The sequence below is a fragment of the Sinocyclocheilus grahami genome, unplaced genomic scaffold (assembly GCF_001515645.1).
Source record: "Sinocyclocheilus grahami isolate Dianchi unplaced genomic scaffold, SAMN03320097.WGS_v1.1 scaffold397.1, whole genome shotgun sequence".
NCBI classification, from domain to species: Eukaryota; Metazoa; Chordata; class Actinopteri; order Cypriniformes; family Cyprinidae; genus Sinocyclocheilus; species Sinocyclocheilus grahami.
In genome coordinates this window covers 663,988-675,700 of record NW_015505576.1, presented here as the reverse complement: position 1 = coordinate 675,700, position 11,713 = coordinate 663,988, and the positions used below count along the sequence as shown (strand labels likewise).

Here is an 11,713-nt window from a genome sequence, read left to right as displayed (position 1 = left end):
ATAATATGGGTATGACATAGGTATTACAACGAGAAGGTGATTTTTGAGGACATTTTCAGTGTCCCCGTAATTCAAAAGGCTTATAAATAATACAGAATGAGTTTTTTTTGAAAATCTAAAAATGCAGAAAGTCTCCTGTGAGGGGTAGGTTTAGGGGTAGGGTTGGTGTAGGGCAATAGAATATACGGTCTGTACAGTATAAAAACCATTACGCCTATGCAGAGTCCCCTTAAACCATAAAAACAAACCTGTGTGTGTATGTATGTATGTGTGTGTGTGTGTGTATATATATACATAGGCCTACATACATTTTTAAGCAACGTGACCAATGTCTATTTGGACATTGATGTCCCGCCATCACATGACCGAAGCCGATTGTTTTGTTATTGATTAACAAACGAAAACAGCTCTATCAGCGTTCCAATGTGATGTCACATTTTACTGCTCTACTTCTGTGTTCTGTTTTGTTTGATCTTCCGCGTTGTCTAAGCGACGCCCCTCCCACTGACGTCACTGCATCCCGCGCCTCTGCACGTGTACTCGGAAGCTTCGCCTTTTAACAACGAAAGTCTGTTAGCAATATTGACAGTGAATAAACATTATGCAATGATTGTGTCCACTCTAGCAAAGCTAAAAAAATAGCAACATTAACTTAAATGTCACTGTCATCCTTTATTTTCTTTAAGAATTTGAACAGGAAAATGTGTCTGAGAAATACTGCACTTATTAGTTCCTGACATTAATTGTTCAGTGCAACTGCTCGTATTGCATAGATGCCTTTTTCTTTTTTCAGAATGTGATTTAAAAAAAAAAGGATTTTAAACATTCTGTCCAGAAATTAGGCCTGCATTGTACAATCTCACGCGGAGTATTTAAAATGCTAGGATATAACTATGCCTTTTTATTTAGTTTATTTAGCCATTGCTAGCCTTCTGCTCAAGGTCACGAGAGCACAATGTGTTTTTAGAAATAGAATTTAATGCTAATATCTCTACACATATCCAGTTTTTAATGATGAATGTTTATGGTTATTTTTAATGATCAATTATTCATTGTGCAAAATCATTGTAACTGACCCCTGTGATTATTTCTGATCACCTTGTGAGAGACCTAACGACATATATAATAATAGATGTGCTAAAAAAAAAAAAGCATGTCAATGCCCTTGAGGAATTCTTATCCTGAAAAGACGATGATGATTTGTGACATCATGTTTTTATGTATGAAGTTGGAGAACAATAATAGCTTCCTCATTGAGAAAGAACAAAAACTATTAAAATATATAAAATTATATATATATACTATTTTTAAAATAACAATTTGATTAAAATAATAATTAAAAAATATTTTTTATTTTATTAAAATAATTGTATTATGGCAATAGGTATTGGTTTTGCGGAATGACCCTGCATATGGCCCTTTTCCCTTCATGAGAATCACAGATCAGAAACCAGAGGCGGATCTGCCGGGAAACACTTGGACTGTGGACAGAAGGGAGGCCCCACTCACACGCCCTCCTGTGAAAGCAGGATTACCTCATCTGAGCTATGAATAGAGATTTTCACACAGGTTATTGAGAAGGTTTTCTTCCAGTCCGAGTGCGAATTAACACATAGAAAGCCATTGGGCTTTTTTGTGCAGATCCTTATCATGATAGACAGAATAATGTCTGTTATGAAATCGACAACTTTATTTGAAAAAGAAAGGGGAAAAAAAGCTTAAAACGCATACTTAGATCATTTTGGCTACTTGGCGAAGATGTCGTCATAAGAATGTCATTGAATTAAGTGTGATATGATAAAAATAGGCTGTGCCGCAGTATCGCTGCAGCTAGAGGCTCCACACCGGATGTGCCTTATATGGGCAAGACACGCTGCTCTCTGATTGGCTGCCCACATTAGCGACAGGGTTGTTGCTGGAGCTCTCTGAGTGGGAGATCCATCATTGTAATTGACAAGGGACACGAAAAATCGCAGTTTTTAATAGAAAGGGCGCGGTTGAAGTATCACAACAATTATTTCATTGTTTAATTCTCATCCTTTGGCATACATACTCTTTGAATAACACTTTCTTACATTGATGATGTCAAATGCAATGTGTATTTTTTGTTGTTTATTTCTCTTAAATTATGCCTCGTGAGGCAATCACGCGCTTGCAGATGAACCATCTTTAAAATATAAATCTCTATAATATGCATAAATCGCAACCTCACACAGGAATGCCAACAAGGCACGTAAAATGACGTATCTTGTTCATTCATGTGAAAGCTGCAGCGTTCAAATGAAAGAAAATAACCTCGGTTTACGCATTGGACGCTTTATTTGAATGCCTAAAATGTTGAATCAAAGCGAGAATTGTTTTGAATCAGGTATATCTGTGAAATGCCGTATATATATATTTGGCTCGTGCTTAACTGTCTCCCCCCCGGATCAGTGGTACAGTCTCACAAATTTCATTCATAAAAATCTGCCTCACTATAAAGAGAAGCAGCGTTGATGGCTGGTGCCTCCTAGTGTAGTAACCTCAGTCCAGATTAGAAAACCTTGCAGAATAGCATTTGGTGACATTAGTCACATATTAATCTGGTTCCCAGCATCTCCTGGAGCGATCTAGCAGAAGTGATGCCTAAAAACGCGAGTGTTTCTCAGGTGTCTGCAGAACAGCTGTTGCACACATCAGCTTCTGAGATGAAGGATACGCAGGTACAATCAATTGCATGTTTACATGGAATGTAACCTAAATGGACTATTTATAAGAGCTGTGATCGATGATTTATGCTTATGTGAGGATTTCATATTTTTTTTGAATACAAACAAATGATTGATGTATGTTGTATTAAAATGCAATTTTGCTATGGACCATATATGATGAACACATTTTCGTGCTCGTTCTCAGAAGACAGGTATTCTGAAGGATGCTGATGCTCCCTTTGTTCCAACGGTCACTGCTGTAGCTTCAGCTCCAGATCTCAAGTGGATGGTCCTGTCGACTGACATCTCCTCAGTGTCGCCCTGCAGACACGAGAAACCACAGAGCTCGTCTCACTCCACAGATGCCAAACCAGCTCAAAAGACCTTCACTGGCCGGAGGAAGGGGGTGAAAGATCAAGTAAATAAATACCTATTTAATATAAATGCTCAGTATATAAATTCGATGCAGCTTGGTTTTCTGAAGAAATCCACATTCAACTGACTGTAGAAAACATATATTAAATCCATGATATACTAGTATATTGACCTGTTACATTCTTTAAAACAAAGGTTATTGGCATCTATGGTTCTATTAAGAACCCTTAACATCCATGGAACCTTTCCATTACACAAAAGGTTCTGGAAAAAAGGTTCTTTTTATGGTTCTTTTAAGAACCTTTGGGTTCTTTGGGGAGCCTAAAATGGTTCTTCTAAAGCATCACTTCTTCCTCAATGTCCTCATGGAACCTTTATTTTTAAGAATTTAATTTTAAGTAAAAATATGCATGCATTTCTTAATTTAGTATGCATTTGCTGTCACTCAATTATGCTTATATTAACCGCCATTTAAAAAAAACATAGTGATTGATCATTATACAATATACATTTAATCAAACTCACAGTGCGTTCCATACTAATTAGACTTAATGTCGATTAATAAAAAATTGTTTTTCCTGGGAATTGAACCCACAAACTTGGGTTTGCTATATATTTATTACACACACACACACACACACAGACAGGTTTACATTTGTGAAAAGTGGGGACATCCCATAGGCGTAATGGTTTTTCTACTGTATAGACCGTATATTCTATTGCCCTACACCAAACCTACCCCTCACAGGAAACTTTGTGCTATTTCAGATTTTCAATACACTCCATTCTGTGTGATTTATAAGCGTTTTGAAAAGTGGGGACATGGGGTAATGTCCTGAAAAGTCACCTTCTCCTTGTAATACCTGTCATACCTTTGTCATTATACAAATGTATGTCCTCATTTGTCACAAAAACGCGTACACACACACACACACACACACACACACACACAAAAATGTGTGTGTGTGTGATAATGGTTATTTTACAATATTACTGTTTTTTAACAAATTAACTGTGCCTTGGTGAGCATTGTGTTTATTTCAGCTTTCTCCAGAGGAAGAGGAGAGGAAGAGGATCAGAAGAGAAAGGAATAAACTCGCAGCTGCCAAGTGTCGAAATCGCAGACGAGAACTAACCAACAGCCTCCAAACTGTAAGTTTGCAAACCACCATAATATGCAGTCGTCTTCATCAACAACAACAAAAAAAAGATAACTTTGTGTGTGATATGATTATAATCTGCCTATGTCTAGGAAACCGATAGTCTCGAGGAGGACAAAGCAGCTCTGCAGTCTGAGATTGCCAGTCTGTTAAAAGAGAAAGAACGACTTGAACTCATCCTCTCTGCTCACAAGCCCCATTGTAAACTCACGGAGGAAGAGGCGGCAGAGAGTGAGGAACAAACCCAAGCCCAGGAGGAGCAGATTCAAGCTCCTAATGTCTGCCCAGATCAGGCACCCCCCTCCCCTCAACAGGTCGACCCCACCAGCACTGCAATCTTTGGCGACTCTGATGTCCTCCTGTGTTCCAGTGCCGAACTGGGAGCTGCTGAGGTGGAACCGTACATCGATATGCGAGATGTGTCCATGGAAGACATTAGCAACGTGATTGACAGTGGCGATGACATGGATCTGTTAGTGCCAGATATCGACCTTACTAGCTCTCTGGGCCTAAGCGAATGGGAGACCCTTTACATGTCAATGGGTAGCGGGTTGGAACCTCTCAGCTCGCCTTCATGCAGCCCCACCTGTAGCAGCACCAACACCGTGCCCGTCTTCAGCTTCAACAATGCAGATGTGGAGAAGCATGACAGTGGCAAAGAGGGCCAATCTAATGCAGCCAAAGAAATCTTGACGACTTTATGAAGCTTCTGGCACATCGTTCTTATAAAGGTTCCAAAATGGGGTTTTCACAGTGATGTCTAGGTACTTTATTGGCATTTATGGTTCCATGAAGAACCTTTGGAACCTTGTACAAACACTCTTTATAGTGGAAAAAGGTTCTTTAGATGATTACGTTCTTCACACTAAGAAAAATCTTTGAATAACTGTTCAATAAAAAATAGTTCCTCTATGGCGTTGCTGTGGAACCCCCACTTTTGGATCCTTTATTTTTAAAAGTGCTGAAGAACCTTTCAGTGAACAGTTCTTTAAAAAGGCTGATCTTTGTTGGCATCTACGGTTCCATGAAGAACCTTTAAAATCTATGGAACCTTTCCATTGCACAAAAGGTTCTTTAGAGTAATAAAACGTTCTTCACACTAAGAAAACAATGGTTCTTTTAACAGTTGTTTGTTGAAAGGTTCTTTGGGGAACCCAAAATGGTTATTCTATGGCATCGCTTGGAAAAAACCCTTTTGGAACCTTTATATTTTGGGTTCCCCAAAGAACCTTTCAATGAACAGTTCTTAAAAACACCTTTTTTTTTCTTAGTGTGAAAAACATTTTAATATTTCAAAAGAATATTTTTTTCCGACAATAAAGAACTTTTCCATGGTTCCAAGGTTCCATGGATGTTAAACATTCTTCATGGACCATAAAGAACCTTTATTTTTAACAGTGAAATAATCTGAGAAAGAAGGGTGTGCTGTGAAATATTATGAAAATGCTTTCATAAATGAGTCTGACATGTTCAACATTTACAAAAAAATATAGTGAATGCTGTGCAGTAGATGTAATGTGACCCTTTCATGCAGTGAAGTCACTATTGTTACTATTTGTTTCTTCCAGATGTTGACATTGTTTAATATGTTGTTCATCCTGTGAAAGACATGCACTTTTGTACCATAGGTACGTGTAACTGTATCAGTTAATGTGGTGATGTACAAGTGCAGTCTGTTACGCCGTGTCTTTAGTGTGTGACTTACTGTTTTTTGGTATTGTCAAAATAATAAAAATAATAATAATCTGACCATGGTGGCAACAGCAAAAAAAATCTTTATGCATTTTTTTGTTCTTCCTGCGTCCTTTTCAATGGTCTGGCATGTTTATAATAAACAAAGAATAAATATTAAAATTAAGAAATGTGTGGATTTATGTATTGTTAATCAGAGTGGGGCAGACATTTAAAGCCTCTCTTTCAAGCACTTGGAGTTTCTTTCATTCGCATGCACGGAAATGAATGCATCGTTTCAAATAAAAAATAAACATTCACCCACGTCTATTATCATTTCATGGAGTTTCGCGATCCATCTATTTCTAAGAAATCTGTGTAATAACATTCACCAACGACGACTTCTCGATACCGAGGCTGTTGTCACGGTAGGAACGTTTTCTCTAAAAGCCTGGGACGCAACGTAGAGCGTCTGACGTCAATGCGTATGTGCACGCACGCATCTTTTTTAATCTCTCGGTACTACTTCCGTGCCCATATTTGGTAATGAAATCGATCTGTTGTTCTGCCTCTATGGAAACAGCAGAGTAGTGTTTCACCAATGAAAGTTTTCCCGGAAGATCTAGTAGCGAGAGAGAGGAGCGGCTGCGGGGAGAAGCTGGTGGTATGTTACTGGAACTGTTTTGTGTTTTTCAGGACTTCATTTGGGTATCCAGCGTACATTTTAAACATTTTACAAACGTTCATATTCTTATAAAATGGCCACTGCTCTGTCGCAAAAGTTTTAATATCCGATGAAAACATTGTATGGCAAAAAAAAAAAACCTCTTGCACTCTTAATTTGAGTTTTTAAACTCTTGTTTTTTAAATTAAACACTACTTATAAGAACTAAATTAATTATAGCAATGCATTGTTTATTTTTTATTTATTTTGGATTACCTGCAGTATATTGTGAGTCCAAAAGTCCAAGGCCACGTGAGAAAACGCTTCTATTTTGCAGTTTAATAACATTTACTTTATACATTGTATTATCATAACAACAATTTAATGAGAAGTTGAAATGAAAAAATCAGTAGCCTATGTAACAAATGTGTTGAATATGTCGTCTTGATTTTATATCATTTAAAAAAAAAAAAGTTCATCACATTAACTGTAAAAATCACATTAACTTTGCTCACTCTTTCTCTCTCTGTCTTTGCTTATTTCCAGCTCTCTCTCTCTCTCTCTCTCTCTCTCTCTCTCTCTCTCTCTGTGTGTGTGTGTGTGTGAATTATATAAGAGAGTCTAAGTCTTTATATATATTCTATACTCTCTCTCTCTCTCTCTCTCTCTCTCTCTCTGTGTGTGTGTGTGTGTATTAAAAATAATTCAGTGAATAACAGTTTATATACAGTATTTATATACAGTTTTCATTATCCTAAAACTGTTTTATTTCTTATTTCTAGGTTTAAATAAACAAAAATGATCATTTATATAGGCTATTTATTTATTTAAGTATGATCTCAGAATTTTAAACCGTACTGTGTCACCAAATTTCTTTATTATTTTCAAATAATCATTAAATAAATGATTATTATTAGCCTATTCCACAATTGCTTATTTTATAGCATGGCTCGGTGTTCACCCGTATCATTGCTCAGACTATAATTCAACACTCAGACAGACTGTAATATGAGCAGAAGGAAATCTGTCTTCTGCTGCAGGAGAAACTCTCTTTCCCCACACAAGCAGCTCAACATAGAGACACACGGCTGCTGTTGCTGGCAGTGTAGATTTACTGAATGTTCTTGGCACAAACACAATATAAACATCTCATGTAGGCCACTTTGTTAAAGTGTGAAAGGATGAAAAAGGGAACCCGATGGACAGACAGATCATGGTCAGTCTATTCACGTTCAGCTTTTGATTAGTCAACATGCTCCCTGCTAATGATTCAATGGCTGAAATAAAATTATGTCCAGCAGGACTTCCTCTTTTTTGCATGATTCAGGTTGCAGATTTTTAGCATATAGTGAAGTTTATAGTCAGCCGGATGTCTGGTATGTCGGATGTTCACAATTAGATTTTTCTTCTCATACATTTGACTTCATATTTTTCAGATGTTAGTGCAGATTGCATTTAAATCCACAAGCTATTTTGTTTATTAATACAATGATTAAATATAATGTTGATTCTCTATACAGAATCACAAGGAAACTATCATGCACAAAGCAACTTTTTTTAAGTATGCAGAGACATTATAAAATCCAAAATATTTTGCTCTAGGAAATCTTTTGCAAATAAAATCGACAGTACTTTATGACTATAAATGTGGCAGGTCGAATAGTATTGATACTGCAACATTATCTCATGTTTATGCGTGTGAATAATGAGTAAATGTACATCGGGAATAACTGATTTGTGTTCGTGCATTTCCAAATGACTGTATTTCCGATTATACTATATTTCCAGGGTCGGAAATGTTGTTTTTGGAACAATGTCTGGTTGCTATTCGGTATGAGTTTATCATTGTCTTGCATTTATTAATATGATCGTGAAATGCAGAAGTGTTGTACTCAGCATTGCTCATCAGGATCTGAATGTGAGCGTATACAGCCTTTGAAGGAGGAATTAAGCTCAAATCATGTCTCGTCACGTTTCATGCTTTTTTTAAGCATTAAAATTGGGTAGAAATGTTTGCATTTCTGCACTTCTGTGGGATAAATCTTTACAATGAGCCACATATTGTGCATTACATGTAACTTAAGACTGAAAATTCCAGGCCTTATGAATCCTGATGACCCTTCTGATGAGACAGTAATGCTGTCGGACAATAAATGTGGAAGAGGAAGTTTGTCTGTGTGTCAGAGGTGAGGCACAGAGGTGATCGTGTCTGCGGTTGGTCTGTCTGTATGTTTCAGTGCATGCCAAAATATCCAGGTTGGATTGTTTAATCATATGAATGTATAAGCCATAATCACAGATTCAAATGAGAGATGCTCATTAAACCCCCATTTTGTTTGATGGATTTCTCTCTCATGTAGCCTGTGATCAAAAATATATTGTGTAGTTATTCTCTCATTATTGCAACAATTGTGGAAATTCTTTTATTATTTCAGATGCATTGAGTTATGTGGACCAGCGGTCAGTTATACGGTTTATTTGGTGTAGTGCCATGTAATAAGATGATATATTATAGACTGTGAGCTGAACTCATGTCAACACAAAGCAGCTCGTCTTGAAGTCTGTCTCAAATGTGTCTAAAATAGAGCAGATACTGGAAGCTATATTCGTTTTGGGCACTTAAAATGATTTTTCACTGCAGATTTAATTGGAACTGAAAGAGTGCAGCTACATTATATCATCTTCAGTAACACTTAAATCACTAACTTAAAGAAAGGTAGTTATAAACTCAAAATACTGCTAAGTTTACTAAATAACAGCTTGTAGATATTGCATTGGACCTGTAAAAAACTGAAAACATCCTGAGTGTTAAACAACAGGATGAGTGCCTTTAAAAATAGAGCAGATACTGGAAGCTATATTCGTTTTGGGCACTTAAAATGATTTTTCACTGCAGATTTCATTGGAACTGAAAGAGTGCAGCTACATTATATCATCTTCAGTAACACTTAAATCACTAACTTAAAGAAAGGTAGTTATAAACTCAAATACTGCTAAGTTTACTAAATAACAGCTTGTAGATATTGCATTGGACCTGTAAAAAACTGAAAACATCCTGAGTGTTAAACAATGGGTGAGTGAATGGGTGAGGATGAGTGCCTTTTAAGCAATTTATAATCATATTTTCTCTTGTTGAAAAAGTTTTTAAGCAGCTTTTGTCATTGCATAAAAAAATGTCAAAGAAAGTCCCTGTGTCTGTGCTCAAATGATACAAACTTGACTTTGCAGAGACATTTAGCCCTTTCCCACCTTTTACGTTATATTTGTTTGACTTTTAATCATCTTAACATCAAAGAGAGAACTCAAGTTCAAACAGGTGTTTTAGGAGAGAAACCCCAGATGCAGTTCACACCTGTGTTTCACAACCACAAACCGTCACAAGTATTTTATCTTCATTTTCAACACTATAGTTGTTGTTTTATCACTTTTGAGAAGTTTTCTGCTTGAAGCATGTATTTGTGCTGTGTTTCTGTAAAAATAAATTGATAGTCTGTTATACAAAGACATCCAGACTGTATTATATTCTGTGCTGTATTACTCAGTAATTTGAACCTCTTCATTGAATATTTGTAAAATTGATATTTTATTTAGTCATAGCATGGGCTGGGTTTTTTACATTGAGGGCTGTGAAAAAGTGGAAAAAACAAAACTGTAAAATAACCTAAACAAACTAATAGGCCTACATTTGATTTAAAATAATTAAAAAAATAAAAAGATGAATAAATAAATAATTGGTAAATAAATAGCTATTTAAAAAGTAAATAATACAGCAACTAACAAAAACAACAACAGCAAAAAAGCTGTAGGATTTACTTTAAAAAAAAACAATTTTCACTGAAATTCGTAAAATGTAGCAGTTTTCACAGAAATTAATTTCACAAATAATTACAAAAAATGGCAAATATCACATTGAATTAGACGTGAAATTTTGAAGAAGAAAGTCCGAGATAGTATTTTCTCGTAAAACATAGGCTACTTCTAAAAAAAAAAACTTTGTTTGACTTTTAATCATCTTAACATCAAAGAGAGAACTCAAGTTCAAACAGGTGTTTTAGGAGAGAAACCCCAGATGCAGTTCACACCTGTGTTTCACAACCACAAACCGTCACAAGTATTTTATCTTCATTTTCAACACTATAGTTGTTGTTTTATCACTTTTGAGAAGTTTTCTGCTTGAAGCATGTATTTGTGCTGTGTTTCTGTAAAAATAAATTGATAGTCTGTTATACAAAGACATCCAGTCTGTATTATATTCTGTGCTGTATTACTCAGTAATTTGAACCTCTTCATTGAATATTTGTAAAATTGATATTTTATTTAGTCATAGCATGGGCTGGGTTTTTTACATTGAGGGCTGTGAAAAAGTGGAAAAAACAAAACTGTAAAATAACCTAAACAAACGAATAGGCCTACATTTGATTTAAAATAATTAAAAAAATAAAAAGATGAATAAATAAATAATTGGTAAATAAATAGCTATTTAAAAAGTAAATAATACAGCAACTAACAAAAACAACAACAGCAAAAAAGCTGTAGGATTTACTTAAAAAAAAAAAACAATTTTCACTGAAATTCGTAAAATGTAGCAGTTTTCACAGAAATTAATTTCACAAATAATTACAAAAAATGGCAAATATCACATTGAATTAGACGTGAAATTTTGAAGAAGAAAGTCCGAGATAGTATTTTCTCGTAAAACATAGGCTACTTCTAAAAAAAAAAAAACAGCTGGAACCAGTCTAAGCTGGTTGGCTGGTTTTAACTGGTCTTCCAGCCTGATCATAGATAGTTTGCAGACTAGTTTTAGAGGGGGTTTGTTCACTTTTCCAGCTCCCCCAGACTGGGAGACCGGCTCAAACCAGCTAAAACCAGCTCACCCAGACTGGGAGACCGGCTCAAACCAGCTAAAACCAGCTCACCCAGACTGGGAGACCGGCTCAAACCAGCTAAAACCAGCTCACCCAGACTGGGAGACCGGCTCAAACCAGCTCAAACCAGCTCACCCAGACTGGGAGACCGGCTCAAACCAGCTAAAACCAGCTCACCCAGACTGGGAGACCGGCTCAAACCAGCTCAAACCAGCTCACCCAGACTGGGGGACCAGCTCAAACCAGCTAAAACCAGCTCACCCAGACTGGGGGACCGGCTCAAAC

General features: G+C 36.4%; 1 protein-coding gene across 2 annotated transcripts; it reads left to right on the top strand.

Moving 5' to 3' along the window:
• Positions 1–2,316: 2,316 nt before the first annotated feature.
• LOC107550416 (proto-oncogene c-Fos-like) lies at positions 2,317–4,976 on the top strand. 2 transcript variants are annotated; one of them, XM_016231688.1, is made up of 4 exons: positions 2,317–2,702; positions 2,899–3,108; positions 4,110–4,217; positions 4,318–4,976. In XM_016231688.1, exons 1-4 carry the CDS (start codon positions 2,622–2,624, stop codon positions 4,927–4,929), a joined length of 1,011 nt encoding a protein of 336 aa, XP_016087174.1. In that variant the 5' UTR covers positions 2,317–2,621; the 3' UTR covers positions 4,930–4,976. The 2 variants fall into 2 exon arrangements, with proteins under 2 accessions (XP_016087174.1, XP_016087171.1); XM_016231685.1 differs by having other exon boundaries at positions 2,896–3,108.
• The last annotated feature ends 6,737 nt before the right edge of the window (positions 4,977–11,713 follow it).

What these genes read in the sequence shown, in the direction of transcription:
- LOC107550416 (XM_016231685.1), top strand. Translation starts at nt 2,622, where the DNA reads ATGCCTAAAAACGCGAGTGTTTCTCAGGTGTCTGCAGAACAGCTGTTG. An exon ending in CTGAGATGAAGGATACGCAG is followed by an intron (nt 2,703 to 2,895) that starts GTACAATCAATT and finishes GCTCGTTCTCAG; the next exon opens with AAGACAGGTATTCTGAAGGA. An exon ending in TAACCAACAGCCTCCAAACT is followed by an intron (nt 4,218 to 4,317) that starts GTAAGTTTGCAA and finishes GCCTATGTCTAG; the next exon opens with GAAACCGATAGTCTCGAGGA.